This window comes from Phaseolus vulgaris, chromosome 8, assembly GCF_051622355.1.
Source record: "Phaseolus vulgaris cultivar YP4 chromosome 8, ASM5162235v1, whole genome shotgun sequence".
Classification (NCBI taxonomy): Eukaryota; Viridiplantae; Streptophyta; class Magnoliopsida; order Fabales; family Fabaceae; genus Phaseolus; species Phaseolus vulgaris.
In genome coordinates this window covers 50,997,710-51,023,731 of record NC_143505.1, presented here as the reverse complement: position 1 = coordinate 51,023,731, position 26,022 = coordinate 50,997,710, and the positions used below count along the sequence as shown (strand labels likewise).

Genomic DNA, 26,022 nt, shown 5'->3' with positions numbered 1-26,022 from the left:
CACTCTAAGTTGGAAGTTTTTACTATTAGTTTTGTCACGCTTTGGTTTTCACCCCTCGTCGGTTGCATTAGTACTATTCTTCATTCACTTATGCTTTCTATCAGAATAAATGGCAGTTTGATGGGTTTTTTTTCCTTGTAGTAGAGGTGTTAGACAAGGTGATCCTTTGTCTCCTCTACTTTTCTGTCTTGCAGAGGAAGTTCTTAGTAGAGGTATCTCAAAGCTTGTGAATGATAAAAAGATTCTATATATGTCTAGTTCGCAAGGTTTTCTCACTCCCTCTCATATTTTATATGCGGATGACATTTTTATTTTCTATAAGGAAAATCATAAGTCTCTTAGAAATTTGAGTAATTTTCTTAAAACATATGGTGATTTCTCTGGCCAATATGTTAATAATTATAAGAGTAGTTTTTTTCACCATGGATAATTCTACAAGATTTGTCACCAAAATTCAGCGTATTATTTCTTGTAGTCATGGTTGTTTGCCTTTCACTTAATTAGGACTGCATATCTTTGTTGGTGCTCCAAAGGGTCGTTTTCTTCAACCTTTGGCTGATAAAGTCAAATTTAAGCTAGCTTCTTGGAAAGGTAAATCTCTTAGCATGATGGGTCGGGTTCAGTTGGTCAATACGGTGATTATGGGTCTTCTAGCTTATAGTTTTAATTTCTATAAATGGCATGTTTCTCTTCTTAAGCAAGTTGAGCAGTGGTGTCGAAATTTTATCTGGACTGACGATATTCTGAAAAAAGGTATAACTACTATTAATTGAGATACATTTTGTTCTCCCCTTGAGAATGGATGTTTGAAAGTTATTAATCTTCACCATGAAAATAATGCATATCTTCTTAAGCTTGCTTGGGACTTTGCTTATAGCAACAGGCCTTGGTCTTTGCTTTTGAAAGCTAGGGTTCTTAAATCAAAATACGAGTTTCGAATGGTTTATAGATCCTCATCTCTTTGCCCTGAAATTAAGCAGTTTTATTCTACTATACTTGATTATACTTCTTGGACTGTTGGTATATGTTCTTTTATTAATTTCTGGAATGATAAATGGTGTGCCACTACTTCTTTAGCAAATATTGCAGGATTATCTAATGGTGCTAGTATTCTGTATACAATCTCTTAGTTTTGAACAGGTAGTGATTGGAATATTTCATTGTCTTTACAACAAATGCCTCATCTTTTTAGTCATATCATGGTTGGGGTGGAACAGAATATTCCTAATTGGATTCTAGATGAGTCTGATCGTCTCACTCTTAAATCGGCTAAGACTTTTTTCTTTGATCCAAGAGTTCTTAGTGGTTGGGGTAAATTTATTTGGTCTTCATATATTCCGCCTTCCAAAACTTTTGTTCTTTGGAAAGTTTTTGATGGGCAGCTTCCTACATATCAACATATTCAAAATAAAGGTTTGCATATTTGTATTATGTGTACACTTTGTGAAAAGCACGAGGAATCTATTCAGCATTTATTTTTTTGAATATTCTAATGCTTTGTGTATTTGGAGTTGAGTTTGACACATTTTTCCTACTTCTCATTTCTCTAATAAGGATGATCTTCTTTCTTTTATTAAGAGTGATGGTAGTCATTTGGTTAAATTGATTAAGCTTGTTGTGATAACTTTCTCTATTTGTATTATATGGTGTATGAGGAATTATGCTCGTTTTCAGAATAAGATTGAGGTTTCTAGGGCTATTTTGGTTATTAAAGATTTAACTTGTCTAGTGGGTAATTCGTTTAAAGCTTCAATGAAGAATGATATGTTCGATTTCAATATGCTTAAGTTTTTTTGTAGTAACACTCGTACTGGTAAAGTTCTACGTCCTCTTCTTGTTAGATGGGAGTTTCCTTCACCAGGCTGAGTTAAAATTAACATTGATGGGGCTGATAGGGGATATCTTGGTCTTGCTACTTGTGGAGGTATTTTCCATGGGAGTATGGGGGAATTTATTGGAACTTTTTCTGCGTTTCTTGAAGTTCATACTGCTCTGGTTGCTGAGTTTTATGGAGTTATACATGCTATGGAGGAAGCTCAAAGACGGGGCTTACTAATGTTTGGCTGGAATGTAATTCTGCTTTGGTTTGTGCCCATTTACTGCTAGGACAAATGTTCCTTGGATGCTTCGTAATCGATGAAATACTTGTCTTAATTACTGTGAGAAAATTAGGTTTAGGGTTACTCATATTTTTCATGAAGGAAATGTGTGTGCTGATAATTTAGGATTTATTCATAGAGAATCTTTTCATTAGTATAATAGCTTCCATCTAGTATGTTTTTGGAATTTTTTATGAATATGTATAGTTTACCCATGTATCGATTTTGTTAACATATGAGTTTTGGTCTAGTCCTCCCATATTTTTTGTATTTTTTTTAATAATATTTTTTTCATGTGATAGCAAATGATTGTTGTTATTTGAAGTGTCAGTCTAACTAAAATCACAAGTTGCATAGTGATACCTAACATGAAAACTTTTATTTAAAAAAAATTAATAAGATAATAAAGATTTTAAATTTAAGAATGACGATAACAGTTTTAATATTAAAATCCATTTATATAAAATATTGAGTCTTAATAACTAAAAACAACCTTTCCATATTAAAAAATTTATATTCAAAATATTTTAAAGAAAAAAATAATTATCTATATACTTAAGTTTTATTAAAACAAAGTTTTATGACCTGCTTAAAATGTAAAATGATGACACTAGTTTAAAGCATTTTAAGACATCAGAATTTCTTATAAGGTGTGTATCTCCCTATTTTTTTTAGAAACAAAAGGAGATGTGTTTCGTGTTGGTCACTAGAATAACAGTATAAGAATTTACAATTAAAATACAATTAATAAATTAGGCAATATATATTAAAAGAAAATAAATTACAATACCAATCTCTCTAATTATAAGAAAAAAACAATAATATTCTATCTTAAAAATAGAAAACCAACTACATGAAAATTATAAAAAAAAAACCTTTTCAAACTTTTCTCTACTAACACAGTATAAATGAAAAAAAAAAATACTTTTAACAATTCCACATTTTTACAATTATGAGTTGTCTCCTATACAATTTTAACATGATGCATTTAAAAAAAAGGATTTCTCTATATCAAGAGTCATATTAATATGAAAAATGAGAATTTGACAAATTTAAAGTTAAAATTTATACAACACTGACAGTTTACATTTCAACTAATTAATATTTATTTTATTTTTTAATTTAAAATATTATTATTAGTATTTGTTAAATGTATATTATTTATTACTGGACAGGTGAATGGGCGATCATTAAGACTCATGATCTGAAGTAGTGGTTTTTATTGTAAGGGTGTTTCTAATGTCTGCCCAAATAACAGAGGTTACGTCATAATTTATCGGGCAGCCCCATAAGAAAATAAATTTGCTTGATGTGAGAGTGGTATTCACCAACATACATGTTTACGGAACCTCTGCGCATTTAGTTTCTTCTCTTTCTTCTTGCTGATTCATGGCTAGCCTTCATTAATGATTTTATCTCATCGCTTTAACTCAATCATATCAACTAATAACTAACTCTCCAGTTTAACACCATTATATATACGCACACTGCGAAGCCACAGAAACACCACACACAAACCTTCTTTTTCTTCTTCTTTTTGGTTCATCTCAACCCCTCATGGAAGAAACCCAGCCTCCGACATGCTCCAGGATCTCAACGGTGGTGCCGGCAACCCCACGAGGAGAAGAACACCGTGAGTGGCACCTCAGCTCCATGGACCTGCTCCTCAAGCTCCACTACATCAGAGCCCTCTATTTCTTCGTCAACCACGCTGCTCAAGGACTCTCCGTCTACGACCTCAAGAAACCCATGTTCCCCCTCCTCGACCATGTCACCCATCTCTCCGGTCGGATCCGCATCTCCGAATCGGGTCGACCCTTCATCAAGTGCAACGACGCTGGTGTCCGCATCGCCGAGTCTCACTGCCACCTCACCCTTCGGGAATGGCTCCATCAAAACGGCTCCTCCCTTCATCATGCTCTTCTCCCCGATCACGTGCTTGGTCCTGACCTAGGTTTCTCTCCTTTGGTCTTTGTTAAGGTACACCATTCTTCACTTTCTTCAAAATACTTTTCTTTTAATTTCTTCATAACTATAGACTCTCTTTTTTCTTTACTTTTCGTCTTCATTTATTGCTTTAATTTATTGTTGACAGTTGAGAATGTCTTTGGAAACTCTTTCTATGATTTGTGGCACTTTTGTTTCACGGACTGGTTGCTTTTTTTTATGATGGTTTTTGCCTGTAATTTAGAACTGTTAATTTTGGGCATGTTAGTTGGGTGTGTGATAGAAGTGTCGTGTTGCATTGCTTTAAAGACTTCTTATCATTATACTATGCAATTAACTTCATGAAAATTGCACCAGTTAATTAATGGGGCTTACGTTTTGCCTTGAATCAAATGTATGAAATTCACTTTGTTCGGTTTTGGGATATGGAAAGTAAAACTATAATTTGGAACGGAAGTGAATGAATGTGAGGTAATAATGGTTTGAGTTAATGAAGATGGGTAGGTTTTTTTTGGTGTGATGCCAAAGTTATCTATAGGTTTATTTTTTAAAATATAAATATATGTTTTTGAAATAGATGTGGTTGTGGGGACTAAGATAGGTTGTTATTAAAGAACAGGTCATCTTCTTAACAACCAATTGACCAATGAACATTTTTTTGAAAGAATGGCAAATTATTAAATGAAATGCAGAGAGGGTTTCTGGTTTCGTTTTCCATAATTGCTCTGGCTCTTATCCGAAAGGTAATATCTGTCGTAATCTCCCTGCATGAATGACCATGGTTAGGTGCATTCATTAATCTCAAAGACAAAATTATTGGTGCATACCATTGGACAAGTGACAGCAAGAAAAAGATAGAACACAAAAACAAACTAATAATCTGTTGTGGAATTTAACGAAGAAGAGTGTGTTCTGGAAAAAAAATGTTCATTGTTGAATACTATTAATGTGGTATTATGTTTTTTTGTTTTGCATGAAGTTCACTTGGTTCAAATGTGGAGGGATTTCTGTGGGGCTTAGTTGGTCCCACGTTCTTGGAGATGCTTTTTCAGCTTTCAATTTCATTGCCAAGTGGAGTCGAATGCTCGCGGGTCACGCGCCACCCAAAACCCTTCACGTCACAAGTCACAAACAAACTCAATCCCCACCACACAACAATGAGAATGATGGGAGTCCCATTTCCGTTAAAATGGCCACCACCGTAGAGGATCTTTGGCTCGCCACAAACCAGACCAAGATGGTCACTCACACTTTCCACGTTAGTCCCAACCAACTTAACCATTTGGTAACGTCCATGTTCACATGCGACCAAAACCAAGCCACCAAAACCTCGTATTTCGAGATTCTCTCGGCTTTGGTGTGGAAACACGTGGCACGCATCAGACACTTGGAGCCAAAGATCGTGACAATTTTGACACGTGGCAGTGACTCTGATGGCTTTTCGAGCAATAACGTGGTGATAAGTGTGGTTGAAGCAAACGTGGCCGTTGGAAAATCCGACGTGGCGGATTTGGCGAAGCTGATTGGTGAGGAGAAAAGGGTTGAGAATAATGTTGTGGAGGAGTTGGTGGAAGGAAAGGAAGGGAAAGAGAATTTGGTGGTTTATGGAGCAAGATTGACGTTTGTGGATTTGGAAGAAGATGATATTTACGAGGTTCTCTTGAATGGACAGAAACCGATGGTGGTGAATTGTGGCATTGGTGGAGTGGGTGATGACGGTGTCGTTTTGGTGCTTCCGGGATCGCAAGGTGAAGAAGATGGGGGGAGAGGAGGAAGAATGGTCACGGTTACTTTGCCTGAAAAAGAAGTTGAGCAGCTCAAAGAGAAGCTAAGAGAAGAATGGGGGGATATTGACTCACTTGCATTTTGATGATCCAAAGTGTAACTTATAGATTAATAGGTTTCATAAGTCAAATTACAACTATTAATAAAAATGTTAATTATTAAGATTGTTAGGTATGAAAAATAATGAATTTAACAGAAATGTATATTTGGTTGCATTATAATACTTGTATTTGTATGAGCTAAGGTTCCAGATAGTACCTATGGTTGAATGCACAATTATTCACGTGTCAGCGGTCTCCAAATCTCTTTAAGTTTCATTCCTTGAACTCTGATTTTCGGACGCTCGGTGGGGTACCTGCGATTGCACTCTGACGCTCAAGTCAGTGTTCTGATCTAGGTATATTTTAGTGAATGGGAAAAACGTACCTTACTACTTTCACAAAAGGTTCTATTTAAAGTGCTTGGTTCATGAGCCAAAGGCCTGGATCCTTATGGGTTGGATCAGTTGTTAATTGACGTGCATGACGGTTCCCTCATATTCGGGGTGTATCTTTCGGTTTATTTTGTTATATTAAAGATATTTTTCGTATATTTCGGAATGTGGGTTGACTCATTCAAAGTCGTTATGTTGTTGTTGCGTATTTATTTACTCTATTCTTTTATGATGTTTGACTCGGGCGACTGATTACCAAGGTCGAGATAGACACGTTCGATACCTACCGGTACACTTGTTCCAAGGCTCGAAGAAATAAATTTATGAAGAGTCGAACATGATTTTTGCATTTCTCGAGGTGTGATTGGACCGTTAGAGACATTAAATGCGTTCAAGAGATGTGACGTTTGCGTTTTCTAAAAACGTCGCTGCTTGATTGAATACTGTTCAATCAGATTTTGTCAACAGGTGAGATTTTGTGTCGTTTCGTAACCCGAGTGGTGTGGATCGTTGGATGAGGCAGATCGACGGTCCGAACGAGGTATGTAGTAACCTCTTTCTTATTTGGTTTCCTATAAATAGGATATCATTTTAACTTGGTTGGGTTTCGCTTTCTTGACTGCCCATAGAGCTTGTGCTATTTGCTCCGAGTGTCGAGTCTACCAGTTTTTGTCTTTGTTTGTCAAATTCTTAGGTCAATAATGTCTTCTTCTGACGACTCGTCGAATAATGCTGTTAATATCAAGTCTTATGAGGTTACCCGTACTGTATCTGGCAGTGCGGGAGAGACCAGTAGCTCAAACCATTCGGTCTCAGAAGGTCTGAGTCATGAATGGGTATATCCATGTGTTTTTAAAATCCCCACTTCTTTTAGGGATTCTGACATTTTAGATAAGTTTTTGTCCAAAGTATCATTTATAAAACCTGGTGCTGCCTCAAACGCATTGATGGCCGATATATGTGACTATTTCAATCGGGTGTGTCAAGGACGAGAAAATGCACCTCATGATTTCTTTTTTTTGTCTGTAACACCTTTTTCCATGATAAAGGTTAGCTATTTGACCCTGGGTTCCTAATTAACACAAACAACTGCCTCAATCATCTTCATGTTGTTTTATGATGTAACAAAAATAAAAATTAAGCAACCACAATTGTCAAATCATCAGTAAAACTGTTTAAGGTTCACACACTCACTTGGTTTACTTGGCCTCCTTCCTTTTTGTTTTGTCATTTTCTATCCTAATCAACCATCCTGTTAAATTTTAATGTATCACAATTTCAACTACATTTAAATATTAATCATATTTTTTTTTCTAACATGTGTCTATTTCATCTCACTATTTAATATTTAAATACAAATTCCTTTTTTTCACAATTCAAAATTAATATTCTAATTTTTTTTATTTGAGAAAAATAAAACTAGAAAGCAAACAATTTAAAAATGAAATTTATTCAAGAAAAATAATTCAAGACATAAAACTAACAAAACAATAAATTTATTCAAACTACAAAATAAGCAAATAAAACAAACTAAGCAAATAAGCAAATATACATAAAACAAATAACCAAAAAATAAAACAAATAAAAAAAAACTAAACAGAAAAACAATATTCAAATAACTGAAAAGAAAAGAGAATTAGAAAGATAAAACCATATTTGTGCTCAATCCTCTCTTCAAAAGAAGTCATCTAGTTCTTAGTTAAATCTTCATTTATAGTCTTGTTGGATCTACCCCCTGCATAAGATAACCTGTCCCTAGGCTAAAATATATAACTTGCAAAATGGTCGGGAGGCATATAGGCAGTGGGTACCTTTGAGACAAAAATAAAATAATTTTTTTTATTTTAATTTTTTAAAAAAATTCTCGTTTGAGGGAGATTTTTTCGACGTTTTACTCGCTTGAGCGAGAATTTCCGACGTTTTACTCGCTTGAGTGAAATAACTCCCAAGAGCACCCCTCTTTTCAAAACTTTCTTTCTTGAGCGAGATTTAACTCGCTTGGGCGAGACTTCCTGCCGGAAAACATGATTTTGAAAAATAAATTCAACAAAGGTAACAAAACAACATAAAAAAAATGGATTGGGTTGCCTCCCAATAAGCGTTATTTTAACGTCATACAGCTTGACAAAAGTTTTTATCAAGGAGGATAATTATTCCGCTTGGTCAGTGCTCTTGTTATCACTTTCTTTTTCCTTGTATATGGCTTTTCCACTTCAATTGTTCCATCCAACATCAATTCCTTAATGACACATAATTTCTTCGCCTTCTTCATTCCTTTCACCCTACCCGCGTTGAGCATGATAGGTTGTCCTGACCGATATTCATCTTCTTCCACTAGCTTTCCTTGATTATTCTGATCTCCTTTTGCCTCTAACTTTTCCTGAGGTGTAACTTTCTCCTTTGCCTTTGAACCCTCTATCTGCTCTTCAGTTATAAGGATGATCTCTTCTTTGGAAAGCTCTTCTTATCTCCCATTATATCTGCAATACAATCAGTCATATCATCAAAAAGTTTAAATCTTACCTCGTCCTCCTGAGATCTTACTCTAAGTGCTCCCTTATCCACATCCACTATGACTCTAGCAGTCTTCATAAAAGGTCTGCCAAGAATCAAATGGACCTCCTCGTCTTCCTTCATATCCAAGATAACAAAATCCACCGAGAACATGAACTTGTCTACCTTCATGAGAACATCTTCTACCACACCATAAGGATGTTTCACAGTCTTGTCAACTAATTGTAACTGCATCTTGGTGGATTTAACCTCCAAGTCACCTATCTGTCTTAACATGGTTACTGGCATCAAATTTATACTTAACCATAAATCCAATAAGGCATTATTAACAATTAAATCATTTATTGACACATTGATATTAAAACTCCCTGGATCCTTGAATTTCTTTGGCAAGTCTTTCAACTTCAAAGAACTGCTTCCAGCTTCCGACTTTATATCCTTTCCTTCAAAGCAACACATCTTCCTTTTAATTCCTTCAAAAGTTTTTTTTTTCTCTGGACATCCAGTAAACTAACTTTTTGGAAGAAATTTATCGATAAAAAATTATTTTCTTCTTTTTTTACAGGCATGTGAGAATGATATAATTCTTTTGAAACTTCACTCTCTTTCACTTTATATTTTCCTCCTCTTTTTTCCTCAACCTTCACCATCTCATCGTCTCCTTCTCTTATTTTTTTTATCACTCTTAGTAGTAATTTTATTGCACTACTCCTAAGGGTTGGTTGTGGTGTTGGCTGAGAATTGGCCAATTTGTCCCTCAGCAAGTTGTGCAATTTGTTTGGCTATCTGTCCCATCTGGATCTCCATACTTCTTATCGTGGCCATGCTATTTTCCTGCGAACTCACAATTTTAAGCATCTTCAACTTTATTCATTCTGTCAGGGACAAATGGATAATTGGATTGATGTTGTTGTTGGAAAGGCCTCTGCTTGTTGGATGAACTATAGTTTTGTTTCCATCCAAAATTTTGATTTTGATTATTTTTCCAATCTTGAGAATAATTGTTGGAAAAACCACCCTGCCTTCCTTGATTGCCCATATAATTTACCTCAGCTTCAGGTGAGTTGGGCTGATAAGAACAGTGACCATTAGGATGATGACCTTCACAAAAATCACACCTGATATGTATATTCTGACTTTGGGATGAGTTCACCACATGCAACTTTTGGGGTAGTTTGGCCATCTGTGCGGTCAGTTGCTTAATCTGTTGTGTTATAATCTTATTTTGAGCCAGCAATGCATCTGCAGTATTCAATTCCAATAATCCCCTCTTTTGATGACTTTGTCTGCCATGTTGAGCTTGATATTCAGTTGTGGCCAAAGCCTCAATAATTCTTGTTGCTTGTTCTACATCAACAACCATCATTGTGCCACCAGTTGCGGCATCTAGGAGCACCTTCGTATCAAATCTAAGACCATTAATGAATATGCTCAGTTGGGCAATGTCTTCAAACCCATGATTTGGGCATCTTCTCAGCATCATCATGAATCTCTCCCATGTCTCACCAAAAGATTCCTCTACTCCTTGTCTGAACATAGAAATTTCAGACTTAGCTTTAATGTAACGAGAAATTGGAAAAAATCTCTATAGAATTTTTTCCTCCACATCCTTCCATCTAGTTAAGCTCTGATTAGGATGTCATTTAAGTCACTCCTTCGCTTTCCCTGCCAAAGAAAAAGGAAACAAACGCATATACACATTCTCAATATCAGCTGATTGAAAACCCATTGTCCCCACCAATTCATAAAACCTAGCCAAGTGTGTATGGGGATCCTCATGGTCCATCGCTATGAATTGATTGGCACTAATGAGGGTGAGAAACCTTGGCTTCATCTCCAAGGCCTTATTAGTAGTAGGTATAGCAATGCTAGAAAAGTGTATAAGCCCTTGGTGTATGGCGTAGTCTCCAAGAGTTCTCCTAGGAGGTGGTGCTTCCTCCCCTGCCATGTTGTTATCTTCCTGAAAAATATGAATGGAAAAAAAGAAGTTGTTGAAGAGTCCTCTCTAATATCTCCTTGCTTCTGTTTTGCCTTCAATTTCCTTTTTTTCTAGCTACATTCTCAATTTCTGCTTCAGATAGCAATTAGTCTTTTGGAATCCGATCTCACAATACTATATAAAAGCAGCTAATGCAAATATATATATATATATATATATATATATATTCCAAAAAATTGAACAAAAAAGAAAATTAAATTCTAATTTAAATAAAACAAATAAAAGAAAATCCAAACTAAATAAAAAATTATTGATATATAGAGTATTTTTTATTATTAATAAAAAATTATAAATTGATATATAAATTAAATATCAAAGTTTTAACTACAAATATTTTAAATTTTAAATTAGTTTCTAAAAGACTAATAAAGACTAATTTAGAATATAACGTAGATAATAACTAAAACCTTAGTAACCAATGGTAAAATACCAATTTATAAATTAATTTATAATTTTTTTATTAATAATAGAAACTACTTTAAATATAAAAAAATTAGTTTATAAAATTATTTCTAATTTAATTAATATAATAACTAATTATTTTTATTTTTAAAATTATTTTTTATTTAATAATTTTTTTATGTATTTTTTTATAAGATAACTAAATTTAAAACTAGTATAATAATAAATTATAGGTTAAACAAATTGACGAAAATTGTAATATAAATCATGTAGTTTAATTATAACAGATTTCAAAATAAGAAATCACTTGTGCTTATCATAAAAACATTGATGCATATCAAATTATGTCAAATATGAAACTGAATTAAATATTTGGCATTTTAATTCAAAAAAAATCTTTGATATTTGGCCTTAGATTATTTCAGTTTTTTCTCTCAAATAAATAATGTAATTTTATTTGATATTTTTTAAGATACATAAAAAATTATTTTAAAATTAGTCAAATCTTACCTGCAAAATAAGATCACAACAAAATTTGATATAACTGAAATCATATATAATAAATCTCAATAAAAACTAAGAATATCAAATAAAATTACACCAACATAAGAAAAATCACTTTATTTTTTGAAGTTTAAAGAAAAAATTCTTGGTTCTTTTGAAGTTTATTTCTTTTAAGACGTGACGTTTTATTTTTAGTCAAGAAATAGATGAAATTTGTCTAAAATTCTCTATAACCATTATTTATTAACTTGTTTAACACGACAATGAATGAATCTCCAAAAAAATATCGTTTTGGTTTTTTGTTTTTGCTAGAATTCAAGATTGTCACGATTTTCCCTCAATTTTCTTGACAGTGAAAGCAATAATGAATAAATGAGGACCAAAAGAAATTAAGATCAAAAGCAGTTAATGAATGACGCTAAAAGCTTGAAAGATATTAATCATGACAGAGACATGCACGACTTTTTTCTTGTTTTCCAACGTCACTTCAAGGGAAAATAAGTACAAATTTTCTATTAAAAGATCTTTTCATGTTTTAAATTTTAAATTAAATAATATAAATATTGGGGAATTAAATAAAATAGTTAAAAATACACCATTCTTTTTCCACAATAAACCTATTTCAAAATGATTTCCACCAGTTAAACTATCTTAACATTATTTACCATATATAATAGGCATTTTCGATGTTGATGTTCACAATTTCAATCTTGTCGCTCAATGTTAAACAGTGTCATCTATATCAAAAAATTGGCTGAAATTTAATTTTGGGGAGTCGAATTCAGTTTTTTTTATAATTTTTTTACTCTAAATTCTTTAATTTTTATTTTGACGTTTTCTACTCTAATTCTTTGATTTGTAGTTAGTGATCAAAATTATTTTTCGTTATTTCTTTAGATTTAGTTTTTTACCATTAAACTAATATATAGGTATTTTCATATAAGAATTGATGTTTTTATAAGGTATTTTATATTTGTAATATTATGTAACGTATAGAATCATTTATAACTTATTAGATTTATTAAGTCTCTCGATATATGTTACAAATCATCTATATAATATATAATTTCACGTACAAGTTAAATGTCTGATGTGAGAGAATATGTGTTGAAGATCTTACATTAACTAAAATAATAATGTTTCATAATATATAATAGGATACAAATCTCATTTTAAAAATTAGTTTTATAAGATTGAGTTAAATTTTTTCTTAATAAATTTATTTATATTTACTTATTTTAATTTGTTAAATGTTTTTAATATTTGATTTGAATTGAAATTTGTCTTTAACTACAAGAAATATAATATAAGTTATAATTCACATGTCTTTGAACAAAATTTTATTACACTATTTTTGATTTATAAATAGTTTGTTTTCCATGTTTTTTAACTTTTAAAACATATAACTATAAATATTTCTAATATTATTTCTACAAAGATTATAAAAAAAAAGTAACTTGTCTTTTTACCATATAATTCAATAAAATCTTTTATTGTATAAATTTTACAAATTCCACTTATAAAATAAAATATACATTTATTTATATATTATAAAATATTTTTATACTTGTATACCTCAAATAAAATAAAATGATCACATTTCTTAGTTTAATCTTTTGGTTAATTTGTTAGGATGTTAAATAGACAAATGTTTCAAACAAAAACTGTACTGAACAGAATGTTCATGGCTCAGTGCTTGGGGTCGAATTTCGATGCATGACATAGACAGATCAGCTCGGCTGTTGGGCCAGTAAAATGGGTCATGTGGTTGGGTCCAGTTTGATCAATAAACCTGTCTTGGTATAATTGAAATAACTTTTTATAGGTAAGCATAAGACTACTAGTAAAGGGTATTTGTGAACCTAAGGGTGCACTTAGTGCGTATGGAATCTAGGTCAAGTAGATGTTTTCTTTTTAAACCAAAGCCCGTGTGTTTTAGGACACGTAGGAATTAAGTTGCATGTATAACGAAAGATAGTGTAGCACCATGAGTAGGGTGCCCACATAAGCATAATGAACCCTTGATGTTGGTACATGAGTTGATGCCTTGGTGATTATTCTGTTATTATTTTATGCACTCTCTCGAAGAAAGATTTCCTTCTGTTGCAGCATCGAGAGAGTGTGCCCCTGAACAAAATATTTTCTTGTTGAGTATGCTTTCAGGAAAGTTGTTACAAGAGATAAGCTATAAAAGGGGCTTGAGACCTCAAGTTAAAGTACGTTGTTTCTAAGATTGAAACTTACTACTTCCTAAATTCTTATAAGTTATGTACTGACTTGATCGTCAAAGTGCAATCAACCGGTAGGATCCCCTCTGTTTCGACGAAGCTATGTTCCAGAACAGCAAAAAATAAGACAGGTTCAGGAAGAAACCGACGAAAATTAGAGTCAACCGACAAGCAAGTTGTAAAGAAAAAAAAAATTCTTCGATAAAGGAAATTTTCAAAATGAGAATTCAGCTTTCCAAAAATTAAACATAAGTATTTAAAAAAATAAAAAAATAAAAATTTAGAAAATACTTAAAAGTTAAACAAAAAGTATTATATAAAAGTTTTGAAAAGTCACATGACATGTCATAATGTCAGTGCTTACCTTGAAAGTGTAAAAAAACAAAGGCATGCTCTGTCCTCTAGAAAGGACCTCAATTAATTTAAAACACGCAAACAAAACCTTTATATTTTCCCACCCAGTGGGTCCTAACACAAAACGCACCATCTTCGTTTCGCACCATTATCCTCTCTCTCTCTCTCTCTGTATTTCGCGCTCAACCACCTCCTAGGGCTCCCTCCAGCTCTCTCCCTCACACACCCAAACCAATAACACTATATATATAGAGAGAGAGAGAGAGTAAGAGGAGTGCTGTGAGCTCTGCGTGCATTCTGACTTTGATTGATGGCTTCGAAATACGAGCTGGTGCGCACCGTTTTGGGCGTTTCGGTTTCGGATTCGGTACTGCTGATTGTCACCACCTCCGCCGCCGTGCTGATTGGCCTTCTGGTGTTCGTGTTGAAGAAATCTTCGGATCGGAGCAAGGAACAGAAGTCGCTCGCAGTGCCGAAGTTGGCCCTGCGGCAAGAAGAGGAAGATGAAGCCGATGTTGGTTTGGGGAAGACCAGGGTTGTGGTTTTCTTTGGAACTCAAACCGGTACCGCTGAGGGATTTGCCAAGGTGTGTCTGCGCGTGCGTGTATTATGATGGCCACTTTCTTATGTGATGCATGTTACGCTTTTGCTTTTCAATTTTGTTGGCAACGCGTTGCTGAACTGATTCTGGATAAGTTTATACACATGCGCGCTCGCACGTTTATGTTTTGAATTTATTCCTGGAAATGTTCTCATGGGAATATTTGTTTGTTTGCATTTTAACCGTCAAATTAAAGTGGACCGGGGCCACTTGTGCTTTAAAAATGATTCTTCTGAACTCTTTTTTGTTTTTGTTTTCCGGAGAATGTGTATTTTTTTTTCAATTCTTGGTAGCAGATGCCTTTAGTTGTAAAGAGGCACAGTGTACAGTTTTGGCTAGAGCTGCTAGTATTAAATGAGTGAGGGTCTTCAAATAAGTTTGGACTGATGTAGGTAAGAAGTTAGTATAGGAGTGTTTGATTAGTTTTGATGCTTGAAATATTGGTAGTTTGACTGGTAAGTCTTTGGAGGTAAGTTAATTGATATTATGATTTGGATTTTGGAGAAGGATTAAAATTTTGCGTCTTTAAGAATCTAAGTGAGTTAGAGAAAAAAATAACGAAAGGAACTTACTTGACTCTACAGGGTCTAAAAATAGGTACACAGGAAAGTTAGAGGAAAGATGAAGACAGTATTATTGTGGACAAGAATTACAAGGAGAATGCAGTGAATGTAAAAAAATAATAGAGACAAGAATTAACTCTAAAAAAAATTAATGATTTAATGAGACTATAAATATCATCAATGCTTATACACCACAAGTAGGACTGGATACACTTCTGAAAGAAAAGATTTTAGAAGATTTGAAGGGTATAATTCAAAGTTTTCCTCAATTAGAAAATGTTCTAGGTGGAGATCTAAATGGACATAGTAAGGCAATCTGTAAGAACCGAAGGTGGTTTTGGTTTTCGAGAGCTCAATGAGAAATGATAATCTATTCTTGATTTCTCAATGGCATATGGTTTCAATAATTATGAACACTTGTTTTAAGATGTGAGAGGAACATCTAAGCATTTATAAGAGTGAACACTCAAGAGTTTTCAACCTGAAATCAAGTAGTAACAACTTAAGCTTTATCAATCTCGGGTAGTGGCACAAAGTGGCTGAACTCAAAAGCACTGTATGTATCAGGGTAATGGATAGTGGGATGACTGCTATAATGAAATTTTATGTACACGTTAAATAATCAGCGCACATGCTCAAATATGAAAAATCATCTAAAGTTAGTGACATTCATATGCTGTTATGGTAATAGAGAATATAAACCAGAGTTGAAATCATGAAATACCTGTGTGAGATAGTGTTTACTGTAAAAAAAATGAAGGGATAGAACAATATGTAAGAGATAGATAGTGTTAAGAGAGTGATCTGAATAGAAATAAAAGAGCAGAACATTGGAAATGGTGCCCAAGGACAGGGCAAGATCAGAAACACCAGGAAGGTGCAGGAAAAGGTCAGAGATGTCCAGATATGGCACTGAATAATGGTCGATCATGTTTCAGATACACATGGGAGAACAAAATGTTGGGGATGGTGGTAGAGAATATAGAAAACTAGGCAGAACCACCAAACTAAGGCTAGGGAACAAAGAAGTGACAAGAAAAGGTGTGAAACAGAGAAAAAAATCAGATTATTATGGAGGATAAGTTTATGAGTTTGCCCCCCAAAATCCATGAAATAACATCGATTTAGCCAATAAAGGGTCTTTGGTGATGAGTAAGAAGAAAAGGATCTTTGACATGTGAAAGTAATAGAGCTTGCAACAATGTGTGATGTTTTTAGCAAAAAGCACCGTGATGGTCAAGTGCAATGCATCTGAGTTACAGGAGAAGAGGGGAAATACTATTCTGCACTATTTGAAAATTATAAGCTCAAGGGTAACATACATTTGATTTTAAGAATAATGGGCTATTTGGACAAACTTCTCCATGAACTCTGCTATAGGAAAAAAATAAATTTGACTTCTTCTTAAGCTAATATTAGCTTATACGTAGGTTAAAAATAAAAAATTAGAAAGCTAGATGAAAGAGCTTTTACAAATAAGCTCATTCATAAGCTACTTTTAGCTTATGGAGAAGATAATTTTATTATTTTGTTCCTATTATTCTCTCCTAAAAGGAGGTTATGGAGAAATTAGTCCATTCAGAACCTGAGTTATTGGTGGAAGGTAATGATAAACACTCGGTAGTGCTAACATCATTTGGGGATGAGTGCCTAAGAAAGTTAGGAAGGTGTGCAAAACAATCTCGGTGAGTTTAAAGATTTTGGGATATGCATAAAGAATCTTGGTGGTGGAATGGAATGCAAGTGTGCAAGAAGAGGTAAGAAACAGCAGGTAGTGTTTTAAGGCCTTACATCGGTACTAAAAGTTGGGCAAGGCACTCGAAGGTTAAAGTTGAGACAAGGAAAACCTGTGTGAAGTCATGATCCCAAACTTTTAAGGAGTTTTATTGAAATCTTGGGAGCTAGGAATGATATATAAGCTTGCCAAAAATAGAAAGGAAGCTAAGAGATTTGTACTAAGTAATGTATATTGACCATGAAGAAGGAAACGTTTTGGTTATAGATGAAGATATGAAAGAGAGGTGGAGAACTACTTTTTTATGATGGGTATGGATCAAGATCAACCTGTAATTTAGAAGGATTAGAAATCTTAGAGGACAAGCTAAAGTTGGCCTAACATCGTAAAGTTCAAGATGAAAGAGGCTTTGAGAGGATAAATAATGGTAAAAAATAGTTGGTCCTGATGCTATTTTAATGAAAGATTGGAAATGTAATAAGGCTTGTGTAGTCCTCCCTTTACAAGTTGAGTTTGTGGGATTGAATTAGAACTAATCTCATATTCTAAGAGCACCAAAAGAAAAAGGATGCTGATGGTGTCAATTTGGAAATAGTTAAGAATGTGTTTAATACAACTGAAATTATTAGACTTTTGCTGTCTTTTGAAAGTACAAATTGTTAGAAAGATAACAATGCATTTGGAACATCAATTGGAATTTGTAAGCAACTTTTTTAAATATTTTTTTTTCATTTATTTGAAAGTTTGAAGCCAATAATTATTTCTTAACAGTTTTTTTTTCTACCCTAAATGGTTATCCCCATATTACTCCCAAATTTCTTTGACAACTTTTTCCCTTTTAGCTTTTTTCTCAATGACTTTATACCCTTTTCTCGTAAGTTACTATGTGAAAGCTGTTTTTATTGTATCCAAATGAAATTAATTATCTTAAAATATTTTTTTAACAAACTTGACCAAATAAAATTGATTCTGATTGTAACTGGTTATAATAACAATCAATTATTGAAATCTAAATTTTGCAATTTTTACAAAAACACAGATATTAAATCATTAGATCCCACATTCGCTAAAAATATGACTAAATTGTAGTATATTAGTGAGTGTAAACCTTACCTTGCTAGTCAATTTTGTAGGGTTGGGATAGGCCTAGATCTATTTCCTAAGATGGTATTAAAGCCTATAGTAGTAAGATTTGTTGGACTTACTGTGTCATCCACTATGAGTCTGCTATTAGACCAACTACAAATATTTAGTCCTATGTTCAAAATGTCTAGTCTTTGGTGTGAGAGGATGTGTTAGAGATTTCTCATCAAGTAGAGATATAATCAAATTATAATATATAAGTTGAAGTAAACTCTACTTTCCAAGTCAGTTTTGTAGGGTTGAGTTAAACCTTAATTCAGTTTCTAAGATGACATAAAAGCTCGATTTAAAGAGTGATTTTGTTGTTTTCTTAAGAGCATTTTGTATTTATACCTGCAGTCAATCATGTCTTTGTTATATAATCACTATTTTTATTTTCTCTTTATATTATAGGCTTTGGCAGAGGAAATCAAGGCTAGGTATGAGAAAGCAGCTGTGAAAGTTGTTGACCTGGTAAGTTGTCTGGCCTGAAAGCTCAGCAATCCCTCTGTCATGGTTGTAGTGGCGAAAAATGTGTCATTTCTCAAAATGTTTTGTTTTGGGGACTTCCCAATAGTCTTTTGAACTAGTGACTTAGAGAATTATTCAATAGAAACTTCAAATGGAAAAATGTAGCTTGATGTGGCTTTAGTATTTGATATATATATATAAATTGAACTAGGATGACTATGCAATGGATGATGATCAATATGAAGAGAAGCTGAAGAAAGAGTCACTTGCATTTTTCATGTTGGCAACGTAAGAGTTATGCACATATAAGTGGTTGAAAACTTGAAATTCATTTTGTACTTTTGAAAGAGTTATGTTCATTTGGTCCTGACATGGCAGGTATGGAGATGGAGAGCCAACTGACAATGCTGCAAGATTCTGCAAATGGTTTAGTGAGGTTTGTAGTATTACATCACTCTTCTAAGAAATTCCAAGATTTAATGTCTTTTTCTCTCTAGCTTTACCTAAAAGTATTCTAATTTTTGGGGACATAATTTTAGGGTAAAGATGAGAGGGGTACCTGGCTTCAACAACTCAAATATGGTGTTTTTGGCTTAGGTAACCGGCAATATGAACATTTTAACAAGGTAAAATTCAGATAGTTTTAATTTTGCTTATTTGAAAAAAAAGTTCATCATTTGATCATGCTCTTCTGAAACAGATAGGTGAAGTAGTTGATCAAGAACTTAGTGAACAAGGTCTGTTATCTCATCATCTGTATTTTCTTGTGATCTCAAATGTCAAATTTGTAAATCTCTCCTTATTGATTGCATGATATGTTTATTCATCATTTTCATCTGTGGTGAAGATTTTATTTTCCTCCCCAAAATCTATTTTCTTGTGTAACTTTATTTTGCTAGCTTAGCATGAGTGGTGCATTAGTGTGTTAGATCCAAAGTTTTTAGTATGCACATACTGCCATACCAGAAATCTAACTGATGGAAAAACGTTTATTGATGCTTGGAGAAAGATACTATTGCATTTGTCTGAAAATCTTAATATTGACTTGTATTTTGTTGATATAATTTAATTAAACAATTATATTGTGTCTTAACAATCTCGGAAAAACCTGTATTGCTAAATTATAGATTTAAGACTTTTCAAATTTATATTTAAAATTTAAATGCATAGAAGTTATATATATGGGAAGCTAAAACATGAATCTAAGTTTTAAGGTTTATTTAAGACTAAATGGTGATAAAATATTTTTTGACTTTGCATAGATATCTTATATGCAGTTTTGTGCTTGGGACAGGTGCAAAGCGTCTTGTTCCACTAGGGCTAGGGGATGATGATCAATCCATTGAGGATGATTTTGTTGCCTGGTAAGTATAATCCTGTTATGCATAAAATTCACTGGGGAATATATATATATATATATAAATTGTATGAAATGTGGTATTTAGGTTAGCTATTGGCTCTTTTCAAGAGTGGCCAAAACGGGTTACCCGGCTTGGCTCACTTAATTTAAACAAAATTCAGCTTGTTAGCTTTTTTTTTCTTCAATCTATTCTTTTCTAATATGAAAACTGGAACCAAAATCCAAATTACTAGGATAATCATGATAATCAGGCTTTCATCCACTTTGACAGCTCTACTTTTTTCCATTTAATATGTTTTGAATTTGTTTTTCCTTTTCAGGAAGGAATCTCTATGGCCAGAGTTAGATGAGTTGCTCCGAGATGAGGATGATGTAAATACTGTCTCTACTCCTTATAAGGCTGCTATTCCTGAATATCGAGTGGTTATTCATGATTCAACTGTCACATCTTGCAATGATAATCGCATAAATGTGGCAAATGGGAATACTGTATTTGATATGCACCATCCTTGCAGGTATCTGATGTGCATGTTGATTTATGGTTGTTGTTATTGTTTACTAAGCATGCTACAATGAAGCTGTTGTATCTTTTGTTGAAGGGTTAATGTTGCAGTTCAAAGAGAACTTCACAAACCTGACTCTGACCGATCTTGCATACATTTGGAGTTTGACATATCAGGGACTGGCATAATGTAAGTTGGACTATGTCAGCAATGAATGACCTCATTTATTTTGTAAACAAGTCTCCCAGAAAAATAAGTAACCATAGCCACAAATTACGACTATATTTTATCTTTTATGTTTTTTAAATAATATTTTGATAAAAAATATTTTTAGATTTGTGCATTTATTTTAAAGATACTATAGGATTATTGTGGTGTGGTGACAGTTTGGTTTTAGTTGGATATGATGAATTTGGAGGTATTTTAATTTCTACTAGGGTTTAAAATGTTATTCTAGTATTATTTTGCCTGAGAATAGAGGTTGCAGCCAAAGAAAAGGAAAGGCTCAAAGAGAGAACAAGGTAGACCAAATTGGAACAAGATAGATTGTGTGTTAACCAGGATGCTCTGTATCTATCCTTCAATCTAGTTTTTCATGAGAAAACAAAAATATAGAGGTCCTTCACCATTGCATCTTACAAAAGATTCGTTTCAGATATGTTTTCTCCCAGATCAACTTGCTGACATCTTAATTCTTCACTAAATCTTTACAGGATTAGAATCTGGGTTTAGCGCCTAAGTCAACTCTAAACTAACTTTTAAGGTGAAGATTGTTCAAGAATTTTCCATAGAGGCCACATTAAGGTGGCTCAGGGGTACAAATAACTTGACTTTCTAATAAACCCCTTCATGCTCAACAAGGCTATGGCATTAAGGATGGCTGAACAATGGATCTAGGATAGACTATTTTAAAATTTGGACATAGAGTCTAACTCAACCTTGTAAAGATGTCTTGACAGGTAAGGATTATCCAAGCGTTTTATAAGGACACCACATTCACTACATCTCTACTCCGTACTGGACCACACACACTCCCCCACACCCAAAACAATAAAGGTGTTCCAAAGAGGTTGCAATTAAGGCAGGCCAAGGATGATCACAATTAAGACAACTTTTTATCACATAACCAGCTGATGAATATAATCTCTAAACGTGAGGGTGGGTGTTGAGTATTTTATATTCATTTAGTGTTATCCTGATTTAGGGTGATATTCCCTTGACTTCTTATATAGTTTACTTATATAGCTTGATCTTAATTCCTAAACTTTAGAGATCTTTATTCAGACCCCTTGTATATAAATATGTCCTACCTGTAATTCATGATGCATGAGAAAGTGTTCTTCTCCAGTTTCAACTGTTAACAATTAAGTAATCGGGTGGAGGGTTTTGTCTGATCTTTTTTCAGATATGAAACCGGTGACCATGTGGGTGTTTTTGCTGAAAACTGTGATGAAACTGTTGAAGAAGCTGGAAAGCTGCTGGGTCAGAATTTAGATTTGTTGTTTTCCCTTCACACTGATAATGAGGATGGTACTCCCTTGGGAGGATCTCTACCACCTCCTCTTCCTGGCCCTTGCACACTGCGCTATGCTTTAGCTCATCATGCAGATCTCTTGAACCCCCCACGCAAGGTTTTTATATGATATTCATAGACTGTTTTCCATTTCCCTATCTTATATAACAGTGTCTTTCAATAGAGATTTTTTTTTTAAAATAAAGCAAGAAACAGTTAGATGTGCTTCTCTTTCAGGCTGCTTTAGTGGCTCTGGCTGCACACACTTCGGAACCCAGTGAAGCAGATAGATTAAATTTCCTCTCATCTCCTCAGGGAAAGGTTAAAAAGACTGCGGAGTTATACTGTTTCTATTTTCAAGTCTTGACTTTTCTATCTTTTCCTCTATTAATAATAGTTTGAAAATTTTGGTTTTCCAGGATGAGTACTCCAAATGGGTGGTTGGAAGTCAGAGAAGTCTCCTTGAGGTTATGGCTGAGTTCCCGTCAGCCAAGCCACCCCTTGGTGTTTTTTTCGCTGCAGTAGCCCCTCACTTACAACCTCGTTATTATTCTATTTCATCCTCACCTAGGTGATTATCTTATACTATCTAAAATATCTGGACAAAGTTTATGAGAGAACTGGCCACAAATAACTTTGTTTTTATTTTCTAGATTTTCCCCTCAAAGGGTACATGTAACTTGTGCATTGGTATGTGGTCCAACTCCTACTGGAAGAATTCACAAAGGAGTATGTTCAACCTGGATGAAGGTATAAACTTTTCATGGATTCACCTTGTGTTATAGAATTCTTGTTTTGACATTTTGGACAATTTTCTTAATTGTGTGAATTTCCCCCTCCTGAGAGTGTACAGTTATCATTTAAGCTTGGTTATATCTAACCTGAAGCTCCCTCATAAAATTATCAGAGCGCTATTCCCTTGGAGAAAAGTCATGAGTGTAGTTGGGCTCCTATTTTTATCAGAACATCAAACTTCAAGTTACCGGCTGATCATTCCATTCCTATTATTATGGTTGGTCCTGGAACTGGCTTGGCACCTTTCAGGGGATTTTTACAGGTACATGAATATTTTACAGATAGTTAAGTTTTTAAGTATCTATGGAAAGAAGGTACGTGAACATTCCTATTATTATGGTTGTAGTTTTTATAGGTTATACTGTTTTTTAACTGAAGATGGGAGATTTTGGGGAAAATGTAGAATAGAGAGTGAAGGACAGAGAGGAATCAGATAGAAAATACGTACATATGTAAATCAACCACAATAGTGAGCTAAAAATTTAATTCTGCAATAATAGCCTAAAATACAAAATACCTAATTCTGATTCTTAGAGAATTAGAAGCTCCAGTTCAAGTCCTAGTTTATCATAAAAGTGTAGTTTACCTAAATGATAAAGCGCTTGTTTGGGAAAGTAGATTGTTTTGTGAGAAGTAATTACTTATTTTTCAAAAATTCTTCCAAGAAATTGGCAAAGATAAGTGGTTATTTCTTTAAAAGTAAATTGAACCGAATACACAATAATTTCTAGATTCCCCAAGTGTTCATGAACAACATGATACTGTTGATTCCATAAACTTAATTTATGGTAAGATTCTGCCTTTCAATTCTTGCATTATCTTTGACTTACGCAGGAAAGGTTGGATCTCAAAGAGAATGGTATTCAACTTGGATCCGCAGTACTCTTCTTTGGATGTAGGAATCGACAAATGGTAAAATGATTACTTGGTAGGCATTCTATCCCAATGGAGTTTTAGCATGATGTGTGACTTTCCTGTTTATAGGATTTTATTTATGAGGATGAGCTAAACAAATTTGTGGAACAAGGTGCTCTGTCAGAGTTGATAGTCGCATTCTCGAGAGAGGGACCTGAAAAGGAGTATGTTCAACACAAGATGATTGATAAAGTAAGTGTCATTAGCTGCCTACCTTGTAGGCAATGGGTGCACTATGGATAATTTTTTCATCGCATTAATTTTCCGTGTGCAGGCAGCAAATTTGTGGAATTTGATTTCCCAGGGAGGTTATCTTTATGTCTGTGGCGATGCTAAGGGTATGGCAAGAGATGTTCATCGGACTCTTCATACCATTGTCCAGCAGCAGGTGCTGATTGTTTCTTTTCATCCCTTCTTTCCACCAACGCTTAGGCTTGGAAGCGTCTCTTTTTCTTTTTCCAAGTCATGCATATGGAGTGTCATTTTTAACATGAGTGAATCTATCTATCTATCTATATATATATATGTATGTATGTATGTATAATTTGGTGTCGAAATCAATCCTTATATTCAAAGTTCTTATCCTTATAAATCACATCTACAAAATCTTATATTAATTTAAGAGTATTTAATACTTATATATAAAATCTGTAGCAATTATACTTTTAAAATATATATAAATTAAAACCTTTGGTTATATACTTGTTTAATTTTTACAAAATTTTACACTAACAATGCTTACATAGTTATACTTATACTTTAATGGCTGAGTTGATAAAAATCCCAATTTATACTTAGTTATTGATGATGAAAGAGTCAGTGTCTTATAGTGACGCAATTTAATACTTTATTATCGATATAGCTTAAGTTAGACGAACTTTTACATTATCAATAACCCCATAACCCCATAGACCGTGTTTTTTTTGACTTGGCAGTTAAATTATACCTATATACTATCATGTGTTAAATTTTAACTGTACTTGCTTATGCTATTTATCTTATATTTATTGTGTATCAGTTGAGTTTTTTGAATTATGTATGATTAAAAACTTCAGCAAAACATTAAATTCATAATAGTCTCCTTTATTCTGACTATTTGCCAGCTTAATTTTGGTTGCCAAGTCATTCACAGTTAATACACCATATGGGATGTTAAGAAGAGCGTTCAATAACTCATTTTAACTTGTAAAAGTAGTATATGACTCCTATAGTTCCTTTTTAGCTTATTAAAGTAACGTAAACTCTTAGTGAAGTTGATCAAAATAATTTATTTATTTATTTATTCTATTAAATTTCATATTTGAATTTATGACATAAGATAAAAGTTTGTTGAAACACTTAATTCAGAGCTATGTCTACAACATGTTTATGAATTTAGTTTTATTTTCAGGAAAAAGTGGACTCTTCAAAAGCAGAGGCTATTGTGAAAAAACTCCAGATGGATGGACGTTATCTTAGAGATGTTTGGTAAATTTTCCCTGCTATTGCGTTTGTTAAGTTCAAGATGGGTTGAAGGATATTTGATAATCTGCTATCACGAAGTTTTGTGACACCAATGGCGGAGGCTGGAATTTCCGGTGAAAGCAAATCGTTTTTGTGGACATTTGTATGGTTTTCTTATATTTTTTGTCGTCTTAATATATTCTCTTATCATATATTTGAACTAGGATTATTTTTAGGATATTGATAGATAGCCTCAGATGATTTATACGTCTCGGTTATTTCCAATGGGCATGTATCTAAGTAGTAGGGATTGGTAATGAATCAGAAGTTGTTGCATGAAATAATTCAATATTCTTCTAGTTGTATCTAGATATAATTTTGGTAATATTAAACAAGGTTTTGTCAAGATTTCATGACTTTAGAAAAGGGTTAATGTTTTTTTTTTTCGTAATGTGAAAAACATGGCTATTGGAAGCTAATTGGGTGGGAGGGGTACCTTTTCTTAAGGTAATATTCAGTTGATGTAAATAAGGAGGTGAGGATTATAGATAGAATATGAGCTGATGGAATGGAAATGGCGGTGGAGAAACCATGTTTGATGGAAATAGATAATTTGTTGGGCTAGGTGTTAAAGTATAAGAGAAATGGGTTGGAGAGGCCCTCTGAAAATTGGATAATATGCTTGGAAAGTTGAAGTATTTTCCCATGATAATGTGGTAACCGTTTCTTCCGGCAC

The 26,022-nt window shown here is 33.5% G+C and overlaps 2 protein-coding genes and 1 pseudogene across 3 annotated transcripts; all 3 read left to right on the top strand.

Moving 5' to 3' along the window:
• The first annotated feature begins 3,370 nt into the window (after window positions 1-3,370).
• On the top strand, window positions 3,371-6,121 carry CER2 (HXXXD-type acyl-transferase family protein). The gene is made up of 2 exons (XM_068632987.2): window positions 3,371-4,079; window positions 5,026-6,121. Exons 1-2 carry the CDS (start codon window positions 3,657-3,659, stop codon window positions 5,914-5,916), a joined length of 1,314 nt encoding a protein of 437 aa, XP_068489088.1. The 5' UTR covers window positions 3,371-3,656; the 3' UTR covers window positions 5,917-6,121.
• Window positions 6,122-10,229: 4,108 nt separating this feature from the next.
• On the top strand, window positions 10,230-10,335 carry LOC137827310 (small nucleolar RNA R71; annotated as a pseudogene).
• A 3,945-nt stretch (window positions 10,336-14,280) lies between these two features.
• Window positions 14,281-25,692, top strand: LOC137826838 (NADPH--cytochrome P450 reductase). Of its 2 annotated transcripts, XM_068632986.1 has the most exons (18): window positions 14,281-14,851; window positions 18,701-18,760; window positions 18,969-19,045; window positions 19,136-19,193; window positions 19,297-19,383; window positions 19,458-19,494; window positions 20,052-20,121; window positions 20,438-20,632; window positions 20,717-20,809; window positions 22,026-22,251; window positions 22,371-22,454; window positions 22,553-22,704; window positions 22,787-22,883; window positions 23,041-23,190; window positions 23,763-23,840; window positions 23,913-24,035; window positions 24,118-24,231; window positions 25,234-25,692. In XM_068632986.1, the coding sequence occupies exons 1-18, from the start codon at window positions 14,576-14,578 to the stop codon at window positions 25,312-25,314; spliced, it is 2,058 nt and encodes a 685-aa protein (XP_068489087.1). In that variant the 5' UTR covers window positions 14,281-14,575; the 3' UTR covers window positions 25,315-25,692. The 2 variants fall into 2 exon arrangements, with proteins under 2 accessions (XP_068489087.1, XP_090149543.1); XM_090293417.1 differs by lacking the exon at window positions 18,969-19,045 and having other exon boundaries at window positions 14,382-14,851.
• Window positions 25,693-26,022: the final 330 nt, after the last annotated feature.